Source organism: Micropterus salmoides, unplaced genomic scaffold, assembly GCF_014851395.1.
Source record: "Micropterus salmoides isolate LMB-PRFRI ecotype aquatic unplaced genomic scaffold, ASM1485139v1 Ms_hic_scaffold_20, whole genome shotgun sequence".
NCBI lineage: Eukaryota > Metazoa > Chordata > Actinopteri > Centrarchiformes > Centrarchidae > Micropterus > Micropterus salmoides.
In genome coordinates, this window is record NW_024041151.1 from 15,290,625 (window position 1) to 15,310,349 (window position 19,725).

Below are 19,725 nucleotides of genomic sequence, written 5' to 3' on the forward strand. Positions count from 1 at the left end.
AAGGATTTTGAAAGGTTTGCTTTATTAATGTGTAAAAACATTCACAATCCCACTCTTTGTTGTATATATTTTTTATTGTATTCAGAGTACAAAAACATAACATTCATCTGTCTTCCCCACGGACACAAAGACACCCATATGATCATGTTTTTAACTAAACTGAGAGGGGAAAATATTACAATGTACCAGGTACTGTGCAGCTGTCAGAGTGGACCTCTTGCCCAGCACCTCTAGCCCAAAATCATCATAAATGCGAAGTAAAAATATCAAAGAAATACGCCAAAGTTACAAAGATGTGTCAAAATTATTATCGTATCTTCAGGACAGGAAATAGTAGGACAAACTGTACATGACTTGTCCCATGCTATACTGGATGCCTAAGACACCTTTATTGGTTTTGACTAAGGAAATTAATCAACAAAATTAAAAAAAGATTGATAGACAGGTGGAGTAATTAATTAATATCTAGGGCATATTGCACTTTTATAGCAGCCAAATCACAAATACAAGCAACATAAGGCCACTTTGAGGTAGATAAGTAACGGTGAAAACCTAAATAAATAAACTCATTGCTGCTAAACTAAAAAACTACATTTTTATAAATACAATGCCTACTACTGTTATGTATAGCAGCAATGCTGCAAGATGGCAAGGTGCTTCATTGGAATTGCATATATGAGTGTTGAAAATAAGAAAATAACACACACACAATACCCAGCTTTATATGTGGCACAAATGGGAGTAGAGCTAATCCTGCTTTGGCAAGTACCCAGATTCAAAGGTACTACCATTTTGAATTTAAACCTGCCACCTTATATCTGTTAGAAGACACAACACACTATGAGCTTATCCAGGTGCAGCACTCTCCCACTTTATAAAGATAGATGGTATCAGCTGTATACATTTAAATAGTTGAATATTGAGTAGAGGATAAGTTCCTTTAATATCTCTGTCCAGATCCTTAAGAGCTGGGGACACTTGGTCTTTCTTTTGATTCAAATCTGCAACTGCTGGCAGTAGTGCTGAACATGTCTCTAAATGCATGTAAATGAGATCTTTCATTTTCAAATGTGCGAACATCCTCTCATGACATTTAGGCTCAGTCTTTTTGTCTTGGTAAACATGTCCACTAAAGAAAAATGTGATTGTTATTACATTCTGCTTTCCTTAAACCACACTCTGACTCCACTTCATTTGCATAGCTGAACTAGTTTGTACAATAAGGTGTTAGCAACATAAATTCTGCACCATGCAGTGCAGGCCATTGAAACAATCAAGTCTTTCAAGCATGCTTTAACACCTCGAGTGAATGAAACGGCCAAAGTCCAGGCCTTTGAGTCACAAGCCAAAGAAAAGTCCACAAATTCTGCAGTGATTACCATTTTTACAGTGGTTGTAAAAGACAAAATGTATGGATTGGTGATCCCCATAGTAAAGGAAATCTGAATAAGGGAAGATCTTGGCTTCGTTTTAATGTTCCTTTTTCCTTCAACATCTTTGTGCAGTCTGAATCCACCCCCACTCTTGCATCCCGTCGCTCTCGTCCTCCCACTGTAATTCAAATCTGATTTAACACCTCCAAGATTTGCAGGTTTGGAATCCTCTTTCTGTGTCTCTCTCCGTCTAAAAAAAAGGCTTCATGAATTGAATAAGCCCTCAAATCCTTTGTCACATGCACACTGATGCTGCTGAAGGAAAAGACTTTAGAGAAACAGAGAGCAAACAGGAGATAATGAGAGAAAAGACTGCATGTGTACCTAAGTGTGTTACACTGGACGACTGACTGGCCAGTGGAGATGAGGATCAGTACACGTCCAATAACTAAAAAAAACAGCGGTATGGACTGGCCTTTTGGCACGCTTGGCAACCAGTGGCATGGTTTATAAAGCCTACAGAGTGTGTGTGTGTGTGAGTGTTTGACTGCCCTGTGCAGCAGTGCATGTGCGTGATAACATGAGAATGAGAGATGAGGAGACCAGGAGTGAGCATGCACTTGTCTGACTGTGTGAGTCGAGAGATGAGCTGCAACTGGACAGTGTTGAATGTCTCTTTCTCCTCTTTTTTTCACTCATGGTCTTTCTGTGGTTATATAATAATCGAGCCTGAAATGCAAGTCAAAACCACTCCCAAACAAACAAACAAACACAATTTACTACATTTTTATCTCAGCCTCAAAGTGGAAAAAGCAAACCATGATCTAAATCAATATTATGAAACAACATTGAACATCTGATCTATTTGGCCCAACTCTCTAGCCTAGAGACATAATCAATTCCCACAAATGACTTTGTTAACAAGAACAACTGGTGTGTTATTGACTGACACGTGTTTGTTGTGAGGGAATTTATTGATTGTGTGTCCTCTCTTTCAAATGCTTTTCTCATTAAGAAAAATGCACAGCGCATTTGATAAACGTAATAGGGAATTTATGTGTATTCAGTACCTGGTCTGACAGGAAAAATAACTGAATTCCATGCATTAGGCGGTTACAGGCAGTCCTTTGTGACAGTATGTTTGACGGGATGGGAGTTCAAGTCTAGGCAGGTCAGAGATAAACATGGGTCTGTGCAAGTTTCTCTGCTTGACTCACCGCTATAGACAGAGAAACAAAACAAGTGTCCCTGAAGTGCCAGAAATAAATGGTTGCGATTTGTGTTTCAACTCTGTGAAAGTTGGATTTAAGTTGTGTGCAAGAATGCAGCTTTCCAGCCCGACTGAGCAAAAACCTTGATGTAGGCTACATCACATTACATAATATCAAAACTGATGAATGATGGAAAGGCCAACTGAGGGAAGAAACACAGTTAACACTTTATTGAGATAGGATTTGTTGTCATTGTTGTCTAGTATCCTTGTTTAGGGGTTAGGGCTATTCTGTAAAGTGCAAATAAATAAAAAATGACTGGCCTATTTTATGCTTTAATTTTTATTTGTTACAAACCAGTGGTTCTTTATTTGGTAAACCCCCCACTGTTAAATACATAAAATGGGAAATATAAGCCATTTGAGCCAAATGACTTTAAATTCTAGTCAAAGAATATGAAAGATCGGCTCAAAAGCAAGGATGCATATAAAATAATGAACATGATGTACAATTCTCCATTAAATGCACTGCACCTCTATAAAAATAGCAGCAGTGGATCCATGAACACTTGTATAATCTAATGAAACAACAAGTTTTATTAACATTTGTGGACCTTCTTGTTTGCAAGAGAATTCCTGAGAGGTGTTTTTTTTTTACATTGCATTATATTGTTAGAAACATGGTTCATACACTTTCCAATAATATAGCTTTTTATTAATGGCCTATATTATAGCCTGTTAGACTATGTTACATCTGCCAGACTCCTGTATATGGGTAAAGTTGAATCATTTAATTAAATCTATTATTCAAGGAGTAAAATTCCTCAGTGAACATTAATTGTAGTTTTGAGACATATAGGCTAAATAACAGAAATGGCTGAATGTTTACTCATTAAAATGGCGTTTTCCATTCAGATTGCAAATAAATGATAAAGTGAAAAGGTTATTTAATGATGTGGAACTAGTCTATGTGTAAAACAAAAGGATTCTTTATGACTGTAAGGTGATAGTTTACTCAGCGCTTTCTGGTAATGTGGAGGGGGGGTGTTCATATCCAGGCTTTATGAATAACGACTCAGCATTAGTAATAACAAAAGCACAACTCAAACTGGAGCATACCTAAGGCCTGCACCAATGAGCGCCGAGCTCATTCACACCGCGGCCAATGACTGGTCCCGGGGCGCTCGCGCACAGCCGTTTGAAGGGCGGTCCTCGGCAGAAAAAGGAAAGTATGGATCACAGAGCAGCGGAGTTTCGGTGGGAAGGTAGACACCCAAAACGGTAAAATATCGGTAATATTTCAGGCTGAAAGTCATAATAAGTATATACATTTTCTGTTCAGTAAGCGTGTGTTCCTTTTATTAATCTGTAAATTCTGTTGTATGTTTATATAAAGTTTGCCAACTTGTGTTGGCAAGTTTTTGATTGATTAGTCAGAGAGATAATCAGAACCTTCATGGCGTTGATAGCGACCGACCAGGGCTGCAAACTGAACGGTACGTCGGCGGTTTACGGCAGAGTTGGACCAAGAAAAGAAGTCTATCAAGGCAAGACGGAGAGCTTTAAAACTGCCAAAATGCAGCCCAAAGAAACGGACTATTCAACAGATGGCCTGCCCAAAGCCTTCCTGCACAGCCTGAGGACCCTGTTTGACATTTTGGATGACTGTGGACGGGGATATGTCCACATCTCAGAGATCGAGAGCCGCTGGCAGGGCGCAGACACCCGGGATCTGCCCGGCGGAGTTCTTAGCTGCCTCAGGAGGGTCACCCCACCGCATGGCTGCCTCACCTTTGAGCGGTTCGTTGCGGGGCTGCGGTACTCCATGCTCAACCCGGAGAACAGCAGCCACTTTAAGGCCCAGGCTGCTGTGCACCCGCAGCAGGTACCAAAGCAGCCCCACAAACCCGCCCCGCTGTCCACATGCAGTGTTGGGACACGAGTTGAGAACAAGGTCCGTCCGCTGGGGCCAAGCAACGTGACCAACACCCAGCCGCACCGGGCGTCCTCCCTACAGAGCCGGGGCCAGGCCGGAGGAGGGTGCCGGGTACCCCGTGTCTGGACCGGCGCCGTACAGCGCGGGCTTCGAGAGGTCCGGGCGGACTTTAGAGCGGAATCCCGCCGCTCAGGGGGGCGGCTGTTACCGGGCCGAGCCGGCCCATGCCACCAAACCAACGCAGCCCCAGCAGAGCCGCGTCAGGTCCATTGAGTCGCTTGCTCTGGAGTCACCGCAGCTCCAAGGACCAGGTTTGTGGCATGTCATATAAGTAAATGAATAAATAACGTTGTCTTCAACAAGTCAGAACCCTGTCTGACAAAATCTAGATGTAACAGCAGCATACACTGACACTAGCACAAATACAAAACCGCACATAACTCTGATCTCATCTGCCAATCAACAGTTCATACTGCTGTCACTTCTACCACACATTTCACTGATTAAAAATTCAATTAGTGCGATAGAAGTCTCTTTTTCTAGTTTGTTTAGCCCATAAATGTCAGGGAATAATGCGAAATACCTATCACAATTTTCTGAAGATGAAGCTGAAGCAGTCAGATAGGCAAAGATATTCAATTTGTTTTTCTGGTTTCTAGGAAATATTAATCTATGTATGATAATTTCAGCATTGCTGTCTATCAAAGGTTCATGCAGGATGCTACTGTCTTTTCAATACTCCCATCACATGTTTTGAATTTATTATTTAAGGCTCTTTTTGTTTGTGTCTTAGATTCAATTTGCTGCTGACCTAAAACAAAGACAAAATCTTATTTAGACACCAAAAAATGTGCCTGAGGACGAGTTAGAAGTGGAGCTGCTGCGTCCCTAAATACACTTGAGACTGAATTTCCAAGAGCAAGCCTGCATAACTGAGTTGATATGTCCATTGCAGCCTTGCCAGCTTCGATCTCATATTCTCATTTAATTGGATGCAGTGATCCATGTAGTACACACTAGTGCACAATGCCTGCAGTGCTTGCAGGTCAGTGTTTGTCATCCAGAGAGAGCCTTGCAAAAGCCTTGTAAAAATGGTTCATTTAAAAGGGAGTCTTCGCTTGAATCTCAATGGGGGTCAACAACAATAGTCATTTGTGGGTTTTGACAACACACTTCTCAGGTATCAGTATTATGTCACAGCTCAAACAGACCCTGTTTAAGGGCCTCTACTGCAGTGGGTGACTAGTTGAATAATTGCCGTTGTTAACTCCAGGTCAGGTCAGAGGTTGTGTCAGAAATTCCTGCAGAAATGTATCTATCTTGAGGTGTTGCCTCGTGGAGGGAGCAAAGACTTCCCTGCCATTTGATTTGTTCAGTTATTCCACAGTGTCCTGAGTGTAGGTTAGAGGAGTCGCTGCTGAGAAATTTCCATCCCATTCCCTCATTATCTCGTTCATACATACAGGCTCTCGCTCTCCAACTCTCGTTTTTCTTCCTCTCACAATCATATCAGAGTACTTTCACATGCTCTCTCCTTCTCTCACACACTACACACACACACATCAACTAGAGTCAGTCTAAGTTTGCCTGATCTCTTTTCTGACAGGCCTGTCTGGAGCTATAAGAGTGACACTCTCTTTGTTGAGCCCTCGGGGCTTTTACTGCTTACACTACTTGCTCTTAGTACAGTGTTTTTAGATTGATGGACAGATAGACTAAAGTCTAAGTTCGCATACTTTTCTGTACTTTCGGTCAGTTTTTTGTTCATTCAAATGCAAGGAAATCTTAATGCTACAATATACAATGACAGAACCCCAGTGCCCTTGTGCACAAAGCAAGGTCTGCGAAGAAATGGTTTTCTGAGTTTGCTATGAATGAACTGGACTGACCTGCACCTCTGCCTCATCCAACACCTTTGGGATGAAGCACCCAACATCAGTTGCTCTTGTAGCTGAATGAGAGCAAATTCCTGCAGCCAGTTTCTAAAATCTTGTGGAAAGCTTTTCAGAGGACTGGGGGCGGTTATAGCAGCACGTGTGTATCCAAAAATCACACTTGGGTGGAAGTCTTATGTCCACATACTTTTGGCCACATAATGTAGACAGACAAACAGACCATCTGAGTCCATGCTGTAATCTCTCACATGCAGCCAAACCCTGCTGGATTAGGCCAGATTACAGCAGACACACCAGGCCTCACTGAATCACGGCAGTGGTGAAATCCTCCCTAACACCCTGGACATTGCCACAAAGTCCTGCCTCTATCTCTCTTTCACTTTCTCTTGGTTTTTGGAAAGCAGTAGGGGTGTGCTCTTAAATCTACACATCTGATAAATACCTCAGTTGAGATGAGGGAAATACCACGGAAAAATACCACATTGACATGCCAAGTTTACACACTCAATGAGACTGAATGAGAGTGGAAGGAAGAAATCTTTTTAAATGTTGTCTTTGGAATAACTTAATACTGTGTTAAAGTTGAGCTACTACCCACTGTAATTTCTAAATGCCACAATTTGCCTATTACACTGTTATTGTGTTCAACCATCTCACCTCGGTATTGGAAATCCCAGTATTTTCTAAGAACTTGCTTTAGGTTTCTGAAAGGAGCATTGATATAAGGAGGTTGTCCCCTTGTTGTTGAGATATCTGAGATGTTATCTCTATAGTGTTAAAATTTACATATACATATTTTCTTATGTGAAGTATTTTCCTCACTGTATATGTGAATAAGTATTTGAACACCCTGCTATTTTGCAAGTTCTCCCACTTAGAAATCATGGAGGGGTCTGAAATTGTCATCGTAGGTGCATGTCCACTGTGAGAGACATAATCTAAAAAAAAAAAATCCAGAAATCACAATGTATGATTTTTTAACTATTTATTTGTATGATACAGCTGCAAATAAGTATTTGAACACCTGAGAAAATCAATGTTAATATTTGGTACAGTAGCCTTTGTTTGCAATTACAGAGGTCAAACGTTTCCTGTAGTTTTTCACCAGGTTTGCACACACTGCAGGAGGGATTTTGGCCCACTCCTCCACACAGATCTTCTCTAGATCAGTCAGGTTTCTGGGCTGTCGCTGAGAAACACGGAGTTTGAGCTCCCTCCAAAGATACTCTATTGGGTTTAGGTCTGGAGACTGGCTAGGGCACGCCAGAACCTTGATATGCTTCTTACAGAGCCACTCCTTGGTTATCCTGGCTGTGTGCTTCGGGTCATTGTCATGTTGGAAGACCCAGCCTCGACCCATCTTCAATGCTCTAACTGAGGGAAGGAGGTTGTTCCCCAAAATCTCGCAATACATGGCCCCGGTCATCCTCTCCTTAATACAGTCCAGTCGCCCTGTCCCATGTGCAGAAAAACACCCCCAAAGCATGATGCTACCACCCCCATGCTTCACAGTAGGGATGGTGTTCTTGGGATGGTACTCATCATTCTTCTTCCTCCAAACACGGTTAGTGGAATTATGACCAAAAAGTTCTATTTTGGTCTCATCTGACCACATGACTTTCTCCCATGACTCCTCTGGATCATCCAAATGGTCATTGGCAAACTGAAGACGGGCCTTGACATGTTCTGGTTTAAGCAGGGGAGCCTTCCGTGCCATGCATGATTTCAAACCATGACGTCTTAGTGTATTACCAACAGTAACCTTGGAAACGGTGGTCCCAGCTCTTTTCAGGTCATTGACCAGCTCCTCCCGTGTAGTTCTGGGCTGATTTCTCACCTTTCTTAGGATCATTGAGACCCCACGAGGTGAGATCTTGCATGGAGCCCCAGTCCGAGGGAGATTCACAGTTATGTTTAGCTTCTTCCATTTTCTAATGATTGCTCCAACAGTGGACCTTTTTTCACCAAGCTGCTTGGCAATTTCCCCGTAGCCCTTTCCAGCCTTGTGGATGTGTACAATTTTGTCTCTAGTGTCTTTGGACAGCTCTTTGGTCTTGGCCATGTTAGTAGTTGGATTCTTACTGATTGTATGGGGTGGACAGGTGTCTTTATGCAGCTAACGACCTCAAACAGGTGCATCTAATTTAGGATAATAAATGGAGTGGAGGTGGACATTTTGAAGAAAGACTAACAGGTCTTTGAGAGTCAGAATCCTGGCTGATAGACAGGTGTTCAAATACTTATTTGCAGCTGTATCATACAAATAAATAGTTAAAAAATCATACATTGTGATTTCTGGATTTTTTTTTTAGATTATGTCTCTCACAGTGGACATGCACCTACGATGACAATTTCAGACCCCTCCATGATTTCTAAGTGGGAGAACTTGCAAAATAGCAGGGTGTTCAAATACTTATTTTCCTCACTGTAAGTGCTCAAATAAAGGACCATGACGTTTTTTTTGTCCTATGTAATTTATATCTGAATGTTTCTGCTACATGTATTATCACTCTGTGTTGAATTCAGTGTGCACCATGTAATACAAGTCATGCTGGATTGTTGGAACCAAGCACAATAAGGGAGGGAGTACAGCTCCCTCCTGTGGTATACACTGGCAACCCAAATGCATTATCGGTTCAATTAGTGTTTTGCCTGTAGTATTCTTAGTCTTCTTCATTACTACAGATGTGGATGTTTGGCCGGTGAAACTTAATCTCACATTTGTTAGATCAGGGACTAATTTAGAATGGATGTATGAAAAATGAACAAGAATTCGAATACAATGCAATATTTATTTTCAAATCTTTTCATAAAGGATTGTGCAAAATGAGTTTTTTCCCCCTATACTGCTACCAGTAAAACTCCAGACTACAGTGTTGGACTGAAATTGATTAAATCTCTCTGTTTCACATTTGTGTAGGTGTGGTGAAATCAGGGTTACCAAGATCTCAGAGCGAATCAGCAACAGGATTTACTGGCTGCTCCAGGCGACATGGGCGGAGTCGGGAAGAGCAGAGGCGGCATACCATATCCAACGGGGTGGATTATGGAGTGGTTAGTACACACACACACACACACACACACACACACACACACACACACACACACACACACACACACACACACACCACACACACACCACACACACACCACACACACACCACACACACACCACACACACACACAGGAACATTGGGGCAGCAGGTGACTCACAACCATAGATTCAAACTCTACAGCCCTGAAGGCAGAAATACCTGTAGAAAGTGACAGAAGGAGAGAGAAAAGGAAGCACATGGAAACTACGAAAGAGGGAAGAAGTCAAGTTAGGAACATGCATTAATGGGATAGGAATGTGTACAGATGGTAATGGTGGGGAGGAGAGAGAAGCTCAGTGCATCATGGGAAGTCTCCTGGAAGTCTAGGCCTATAGCAGCATAAATAAGTGATGCTATGGCAGAATATGATCTGTTTTCCTGGTTCTTGACAGTACATGCGCTGCAGCATTCTGGATCAACTCTTAAGGGACTTATTCGTGCATATGCGTGGACTAGTTTTTCTGCATCATTTTGAGACAGGATGTGCTTGATTTTTGCAATGTTACATAGGCGAAAAAAGGCAGTCCTTTAAGTTTGTTTTATGCGGGAGATAGAGGACATCCTGATCAAAGATACGTCGGAGATTCCTTATGGTGGTGTTCGAATAGGATTGGTTGAAGCACAGAACCTTGTGGAACTTTGGAGTGCATAGAAGATTCATTGTTAACATGTACAAACTGAGAGTGATTTCATAAATAGAACTTAAACTAGCTTAGAGTGGTTCCTTTAATGCCAATTAAATGCTCATGTTTCTGTAATAGGATATGATGGTCAATGGTTACAAAGATGTAACAAGACATGTACAGAAACCTTTGTCTGATGCAATTAGAAGGTCATTTGTAAGTTTCACCACTGCTGTCTCTATGACTGAAATCATGAAATAAACTATTTCTATTATGTAGAAAGTCACACAATTGATTGATGACTGCTTTCTTAAGGATTTTAGATAGAAAGGGAAGGTCTATAGTTGGATAAAAAACCTTATATACAGTCTATGATAAAAACCCAAGAGTGGTGTGGATACCCAAGAGTGGGCTTTTTAAGAAGAAGATTAATTACAGCTACTTTAAAAGACTGTGGCACATTAAGCAGCCTAGTTGGGATGGGGTCTAAGAGGCAGGTTGATGGTTTAGATGACGTTAGTTGGTGAGTATGGAAGAAAATCAGTCTAAATATACATCAGATTTTACAGCTGTTTCTAAGGTCCCTGAGATAAATCTGTACCGGCTGAGGACAGGAGGTGATGAATTTTGCCTAATGGTGTGTAGTCCAGTAATAGAGACTTATTAAATAGTGGTCCGATAAAATGGGATTCTGTGGAAAGACTATTTAAATGTTCCATATTTACCACCTCCTTAACCAGTGCCTCGAGGAATGTAAGCCAGATTTCAGCAAGACAAAATAAATCATTAGAATAATCTGATAATAAATAATTTACTAGTACAGCTTTATATGACAAATATCTGATTGTCCACATTTAATTCTTTGTACCTTTGCAGCGGTGGTGTTCATTTTTATTAGGTTTTTATGCACAACTCCTTTTTGTTTACATTTGATTTAATTAATTTAAGTGATTGGGGTCCAGCCACCATTGCTAAAGGGTTTTGGGTGGGTAACCGACAGAAAATTAAACAGTTTTGATAAGCGATTAATAGTTAATTATTTTTCAAGCAAAAATGCCCAAAAATGGCAGGTTCCATCTTATCAAATGTGAGGATTTACTGATTTCATTGGTCTTATGTGATGGAAAATCTTTGGCTACAGGACTGTTGGTCAGACAAAATACGCAATTTAAATCTGTCATCTTTGCACCAGTTTTAAAACTCACAAAATAGGACAACCACTGACCAAAGTAGGTAAGGTAAGTAAGTAACCAAGGAAGATGATATTTTTGAACATTCCCCAGTGGATGGAAAGTCTTACACATGATTTAAAAATATATGTCAGAAAATATTTTATTTATGTGAAAAGTAAATAGTTGATGCATGAAAATTCCAGGAAAAAAACAAAACAAACTCCTACTTCTACTATAGGCTCTTCTCCATTTCACTTTCTATTGGTCCCCACATTCCCCTCCCATCCCTATGCCCGCTGCCTTTCCCCCCATTCTGCCCCTCCCACACTCCAGTTCGGAGCTCCTGCCTCCCTTTGCTCTCAGTCTCTCCCCCTGCCTCACCATTTCTCACTCTCTCCAGTTCGCCTCCTCTCCCTATTTCTCTCTCTGTTTGTGTCGCCGTCTCCGTCTCTTGTCCCCTCGGCCTCTTTGTCTCGAGAGGCAGACTGACCGACTCCCCTCCTTCTCCCTCCCCCCCTCCCTGCCCCTCTCCTCCTCCCCCTTCCCCGCGGCCCTCCCACCCTGGCCGACTTGGCCCGCTGCTGCCCTGATGGTAGTGAGCCGGGTCGGGCCCAGGGGCCTGGTAGAAGTAGAGGACTCGCTTGGCCGGCCCGGCCCAGCCTGGACGGCTGTGTGGGCTGCCTACACTACCGTCTTCATCCCCCTCAGTAGTAGCCTCTACAGCAGCAAGGCCCTGCACTTTTTCCTTTGGGTGAGTAGGACAAGAAGAGGGAGAAGGAAAGGGAGAGGTGGTTGTAGAGGATACTGGAAATTTAAGTTTGTCCTTGAGATGGTTTTTCAGGATTTCAAGATGTGCATCAGGTTGTCTTAATATTTAATTGTGACAGCTGAAACAAAAAGAGGAGATGAAAAGTTGTGATCAAGTTCACCAGCTGGGAATTCAATGTGTATGCTGTACCGGATAGTTAAAACGATTTATTTGTGCTAGTTTTAGGGACTTTGAGGCTTGTTTGTTGGCTCTAACCGACTGTGGTATTATCTGGCTTTGGGGTTTCAACTAGTGCTGAGACAAGTAGTCGATTAATCGTTTAGCAGTTTACCAGAACTTAATCGACAAAGTTTCAAGTCATTTATTTAAATATCTTTATACTGTTGGCTGTTGACAAAACAAGCCAAGGCAGGCATTTATTTCTATTTTCTAAATATTTAATTGATTAATTGACCAACTGCTAAACTAAAAAAAGCCTACAGATTATTCTGTGTAAATAGTTGTTAGTTGCAGCCTTAAACCATCCTTGTTTCAGAGACTTTTGGACTTTGGCTGTTTCATGGTGCTTTGTAGATGCAATTTGAAAGGCCGTTATGCTCTCTTTTGTGTTTTTAGCTAAACAGCTTGTGCAACGGGTCATGTTATTGTATGTTGTGTGTATTCATGCCTGCTCATTCAGCCAGCATACAAACATATGTGCAGACACTTTTCCACAACCTTTTTGCCTCTCTGCTCCCCCTCTGCTCGTATTTCCTTTTCTCCGCTCCCTTTCTTTTTTAGTTTTGAACAGTGGGTTCTCCTGCCTGTGGACTACTGCACATTCATGCAGCCTGACACTGGGTTATGCTTCATTCTAGACACGGACCCCTCCTCTTCGCCTAAACTCCCCTTTCTCTCTTCCTCTGTGTGTACTCTTGCTTTAGGCTCTTTGGGAAAGAGTATGTTAAACAGAGTTTGATTGATTTTAGACTCTTAAACTCTGTCCTCTTTTAGTTTACTTTCACTACATGTGTCCCTGTGTATGGACTGTGTTTTCAATAGCACTGTTGTGCGGTGATGAGTGGAATGTACTGAGCTACACAGGGGATGGAGGGCTGGAGCAATGGGTGGCTAGAAAGATGACACACCAGGTGGCTGAATGCCAGCAATGAGGCCTGGACTGTAGCAGTGTGGTGCATGGACAGCCTGGTCAGCACAACTCAATGCAGCCTTGCTGGGGTTCACACACACACACACACACACACACACACTGGGGTGGCCATAGTTGAAGTGGGTCCACCGTTTACCCCATTCTTAGGTTGCTGTGAGGTTGCCATGACGCTGGACTGATTGCTCCTCTAAACATTGTTCAGGATGGGAGCGAGTCCGGCACAATTGCTATGGCGCCATTGTCTCCGCCAGCACAAAAGAGTTTGCTGCAGATGCCCTTGTGAAAAGATGGGAGTTTGTCTACCATGCAGGCTGCTGGCAGCCCAAAATCAATGATTAGATTTAATCTTGGCAGCAAACAGAAATCTCTCTTAGTGAAGGCAGAAAAATTAAAAGAAATGTTTGGGTCTCTATGTAAGACCTGTAGAGAAAGTGAAATCAGGCAGTTTTGTTTTTGTTTTGTTCTTAATCACATTTTTCTCTTTCCTCTTCCACCATTTTGCTTCCAACAACACACCTTCCTGTGTAACTTTCAACTCAACTCACACAGTTGAAGCAAATGAAAGAGCTGGAGCAGGAGAAGGACTCCCTGCTGGCAGGCCTGGAAGTGGTGGAGCGGGCCCGCGACTGGTACCAGGGCCAAATCCACAATGTCACAGAGAGACAGCGGCAGATCGGCCAGAGCTCCCACTGCACGGTCGGTTCAAACACTAGTCTAAAACTGTTCAAAGGCACAGAGAGTGTTGGAGATGCAACCTGTTGTAATTCGTTGTTTGGTGATGTTTGATATTTGGTACTGCATTCTTTTATTGATATGGCTAACTGGATAACAGATGTGTAGCTGTTGAACTAAGTATTTTTATATTTCCCAATAAAACAACAAAACATAATTTTAAATGGAATTAATGAAAAATTAAGGAATTGTTTGGACCTCCTCTTCCCATTGTTCATGAGTTTTAAAATGCCTTCAGTTCAGCATGTCATTCTGAGAAAGGTACTTTGGATAATGTAGTAAACTGCTAACTGGATAACCAGTTAAGGCAGGTTAAGGGGAACTTTGGTAGACCCGACATAGAAAAGTACCAGCCAGTGTTAGTTTACTGTATGTCTTGATGCCTTGATTGACGTTTTTGTGATGGCAAATAGTTCCTTATTTACAATTTTAAGGCAATCTCCTTTTACCAAAGCTTGTCCTTTGTTTGTTAAGTCATCTTACCTCCTTGTCATGACATTTTCAGACCTTTCACCACTTTCTTGAATTTCACACTAATTGTCTTTTATGTCCCCTCTTCTCAGGATTTCTTCACAGAAGCAAATCAGAGTCGCATTAATGTTCTAATACCCAAACTGCAAGAAGTCAACCGCTGCCTTAACGACCTTATTTCCTGCACTGGGATGGTGAGTGTTGTCTGTCCACTGCTCACTGATTCATGTGATTGTATTAAATGTTAAGTGATTCTCCTGACTGCCAGTTTTATTAAATGGCCTTTTCATAATGTCCTTTTAGCTAATTAGGGGAAATTATATGAGACGTGGTGATCTTCAGTCATACTAGCGGCACGGCTCTAGTGGGTGTCAGTGTCATCACTTTGGTCTAGACAGAAATATTTCAAAACATCTAGTGGGAGAAATACCTGCATAACTAATGACAAGTTTACGGAGCCACGCTATATGTTTTGCGTTCCATTTTTATCCTTCTATTCCTTCTGACCCATAGCCGTGTCTGTTTCTGCACAATGCCCCAGAATGGATCAGATTTTACTTTGAACTGGGTATTGCCTATGTAGACAAACCGGACTAGTCACCACAGGAGGGTGCTATGACCATCCCAGAGGAGGGGAAAGAGAGCCGGATAGGACCCTGGCCCAGCTTGTCCGGTCTGGACAAAATGGGACTCTGAATCACAGTCTGTTGTGCCCCCATCTTTACAGAGACCTGCTCCATCATCCGGGATCAAGCACTCGGCGGGCGCATTGTGTTCTAAGCTAAAAGAGCACAAGACTCTGGCGAGATGAGAGGAGGCAGACTCTGTGTTTACATCGATGATGTTTGGTACTCAAACGCAGTCAAAGTGGATGGATGTTTCCCAAATGTGAGACATTTTATGTGAAGATGAAATCCATATTATCATCACCATCTTGTTGCTGCTGTTTACGTTCTCGTGTAGCATGAAGGGACTACAAATGTCCATTTCGAGGTCAATGATGCTGCACAGTCTCTTTGCTCTACACTGAGCTCGTGCCTGGATAGCCTGTGTCCTCTATCCACCAAGCCTGCTCGCCCAAACCAGCCCCACCCGAGGCTAACTGATACCATCCGTGGGCTCCGTACTGATCTCAGAGCCGCTGAAAGAAAATGGCAAAAAAACCAAAGACCCTGCCGACCTTAAGGGCTACCAACTCTTCCTGTCCTCCTTCTCAACAAGCATCAGTGCTGCCAAAACTGCGTTCTATAATGACAGAATTAGCAGTGCCACTGACTCAAGGAAATTATTTTCCACTTTTAAAGCGCTACTAAATCCTCCTCAACCACCAACAAACTTGTCTGCTGATACCTTTGCTGCCTTCTAAAAGATAAGAAGATAAGATAAGAAAACCTTTATTTGTCCCACAGTGGGGAAATTGCGGTTTGCAACAGCAAAGACAAGAGCAGAGATAGATAAGTGTACAAGATAAAGTGTCAGACAAGAAAGTACCGTTCTTACAGTAAATAAAAACAAAGTTACTTTACATTAAATAAGACTAAACAGACTATGCCTTATACAGTACAGTCTTCTGCGGCATAAATAAATACTGGTAATATAAAAGTGTTATAGAAGGGCAATGCACATAAGTCAGATATAGCAAACTGTATTATACAATAATCCAACCATCACTCCAAGCAGGGTGGTTAAAAACTGTCCTTTTCAGACCATGTTGCTGCTATCTCTCGGTCGTGCCGCTTTGCTCTATACAACATCAGAAAAATCAGGCCCTACCTCACTCAATATGCCACCCAGCTTCTGGTCAAGCCATGGTTATATCTCGCCTCGACTATTGCAGTGCCCTCCTAGCGGGTCTTCCAGCTTGTGTGGTGAAAGCCTTACAAATGGTTCAGAACGCAGCAGCGCGACTGGTTTTTGATCAGCCCAAAAGGACTCATGTCACTCCATTGCTGTGTGACATCCACTGGCTACCCATAGCCTCCAGAATCAGATTCAAGTCACTAATTCTTGCATACAGAGTGACTACTGGGTCTGCACCCATCTACCTAAACTCCATAATACAAGTTTATGTTCCTTCTCGCCCACCACGCTCCTCCAACGAACGCTGCCTGGCTCTGCCGCATCTGTAACACCACGATGGTGGAACGAGCTACCACACGCCATCAGAGCAGGGGCGTCCCTCTCTAACTTCAACAAGCTCTTGAAAACGCATCTCTTCTGAGAACACTTCCTCTTATAACACCTCTAACTCCTAACATCTAACATGCACTTCCTGTGTTCTTCTTCTATCCCCTACAATTATCTTGTATTGATTGCACCTTTTGTTAACTCTAACTTCTTTCCCTAGGTATTTACCCCATTGATGCGATATGTGCTATTAGCGCTTACTAGAATTTATTGCTGCTTTTATTAATATGTATTGTCATTTGTAGATCTCGTGCTGTATTTGATGCTCTGTTGATGATTGTATGTTGTTCCTCAAATGTAAATGTAAATGATAAATAAACTACCTTGATACTTGATTAGTGAAAGTAAACTGAAATGAATTCTTAGATGAAGAGGCCTCTCCAGAAGAAAGTACTACAGTAATCTGCAGAATGTTTCATTCGTGAAAAGTTATTGTGCTCAGGACAACTGCACCGATACAGATGGATGTATTTTGAATGAGCTGGATCCCAGACGGGGTCCCACTGAGGAAAAGGAGACATCTCCAGAGGCGGAATTATTTCTCAAGGAGACCCAGTTTCAAATGGCATATTGCCTCTTATGATAAACTCAAACCTTTCAGCACTTATGTTAATGGCTTAAAGTCTTTTCTTACTCGTAGGCCATAATCATTACATTTAGAATACATCCATCTGTATCGGTGCAGTTGTCCTTGTACAGTAGCTGTTTATGAACGAAACCAACATGAATGAACAACAACCTGCAGATTACAGTTCTGGTTTCTTCTGGAGTCTACCTTAAATAGACATAGTTATGGGAAGCTGGGTTAGACATGAAATTAATGACACTGGAAAAATCTAAATTTAATTCTATTGGTCATGTCCGGGGTGAACTTTTCTTTTTAACACCGGTTCCTCTTTGTTTCCCAGCAGTCATTTCCTTCCAGCGGTGCACAGACCGCAGTGCTCTCAGTTAACCCCCAGCCTCCAGGTCCAGCTCCTACGCAAGCCATCCAGAGACTGAAGGACCAGAACCGACTTCTCACACAGGTTTAACACAGACTATTAAAAATTTATTAGACTTGCAGAACAGTTACCAATCAGTGCTGTTGTTTTCAGGCACTTTAGGAGTATGGGTGTCACTCACTTCATTTATTCTTCTTCTTTTCATAAAGGAGGTGACAGAGAGGAGCGAGAGGGTCGCCCAGCTGGAGCAGGAGAAGTCGGCCCTGATAAAACAGCTTTTTGAGGCTCGAGCCCGCAGTGCGCAAGACACCAGCACAATGGATTCCACCTTCATCTGAAAACAATTACACTCCACCCACCACCATAGCATCACAATGTTTCAACTAGGAATGATCATGACGCTGGTCTGGAGCAAAACTTTTATAAGACTGACTGTTGTTTACCCAAACTTGTAGCAATGACGCACCTTCAGCCATGACACGCCAACACCCTTGACCGCGGCAACATGTGACCACTCCACCACAAACCAAATCCATGCACTACCCAGATGGGAACACTCCGAGGAATACCTTACCCGAATAAGTTGACCCAAGAGTCCAAAGACTCTGTTACGGCCTTTACGTTTCACTGCATGATCACTTGAGCTGAAAAGACTGAAACCCTTTCAGGAAACCAGTCAGGTCTCATGATCCCTTCACTCCCTGCAGGATTACAGCATCTGCAAGATCTCCGCTCCCAAAAAAACATCAGCTTTTTACTTCTGCTGCTTGAATGCACGGGCAACGGGACAAAGAAAACACAAATTTTAACTTAGAGGTTCAAAAAGTAATTGGACAGTAAGGGAGGAAGGTTTCTTTTGGAATAAAATGCCATATTCTTACAGTTTAATATGAAAACACATCATCAGCTGCATCTGCTTGCTGTGACCCATCAATTACAGTTTTGTTTAAATATACTTTTTCCCGAAATATTAATGAGGTACACCCATGTCTTTTAGTATTTCCTTCCTTTTAATGTAAATTAATAATAATAACATGTTTACCTGACGGTGGCTTTCTGGGTTTTAGAGTGTTTAATTTCAAACACTGAGAGACAGGAATTACTGAAAAGAGCAGTTTTTATATTATAGTAGCATGTTTAATGTTAAGACTTTTTTTTGGTTGAAAGAAGAGGTGGGAGGACAGCCTACAAGCCATCGAGATGTAGAGGCAGAGACAGTTGAGAGAAGTTTGCACGTAGAAGAGAGATGAGGAGGATAAACATGGTAGACGGTGAATGTGTCAGAGCCTGAGCTCCAGGGTTGAGAGATCTTCTGATGTCACGTCGGAAACAAAAGAAAATCACTTTGGCTATTTAGTGCTACAAACCTCTTTATGTCTTTACAGTGGATTCTTTGCATGGGGTCATATTTCTAGCTCAAAAAATATTTATCTTCTGAAGAGATTTCTGAGATTAAACATTAGCACAGATGTGAAAACCCACTTTGTCCTCGTACATATCTCTCTTTACCAGGATCAGCCTGGAAACGGTTGGCTTTAGACTAAAACTTTAAAAACATTCAGCCATCCACAAGTTTACAAAAGAAATATTTAGTTAGTGGGTGGCGGTAGAAAAAAAAACATTGTAGTTTTATAATGGATCTGTATGGTACCGCTGGGATGACTGCACTTAACATATTGTTGATGTCTGTTTCCCACTTGTTTGATTGTATGTTTCTTGCTGCTCAAATTACATTATGTGTGAGTGACCCTCTTTTTCCTTCTGCTTTCTATCGAGAGTACTCGAACTTCAGATGGAATGTTAAATAATAAACACGACCAAACCAAGCTGACTGTTCTGTGGTTTGTTGCAATGTGTTTCTCTTTGCTGAACTGAACTACAATGCTGCAGTCTACATACCTATATTAAAGTATATGTATATATGTTGAAACCAAATCAGTCCATAAGCATGTCTCAAATATAGTATCTCACAAAAGTGCAAATATTTATTTTAATATATCTTTTCATGTGACAACACTTTCATTCAAATGACACTTTGCTACAATGTGCTGTTGTACAGCTTGTATAACTTTAAATGTGCTGTCCCCTCAAAATAACACATCACACAGTCAGGGACGTGCACAGGAATTTTGAAGGGCAGTTGCTCTGACCTGAAAAAAGGCACTAAA

At 41.9% G+C, this 19,725-nt stretch overlaps 1 protein-coding gene across 1 annotated transcript; it reads left to right on the plus strand.

Annotated features, from left to right (window-relative positions):
• The first annotated feature begins 3,848 nt into the window (after positions 1-3,848).
• Positions 3,849-19,383, plus strand: sapcd2 (suppressor APC domain containing 2). Its single transcript, XM_038734251.1, is given in 8 exon segments — positions 3,849-3,864; positions 3,980-4,606; positions 4,608-4,830; positions 9,335-9,468; positions 13,773-13,919; positions 14,519-14,620; positions 17,522-17,641; positions 17,767-19,383. Coding segments are annotated over 7 exon segments (1,422 nt in total). The 5' UTR covers positions 3,849-3,864; positions 3,980-4,039; the 3' UTR covers positions 17,896-19,383.
• The last annotated feature ends 342 nt before the right edge of the window (positions 19,384-19,725 follow it).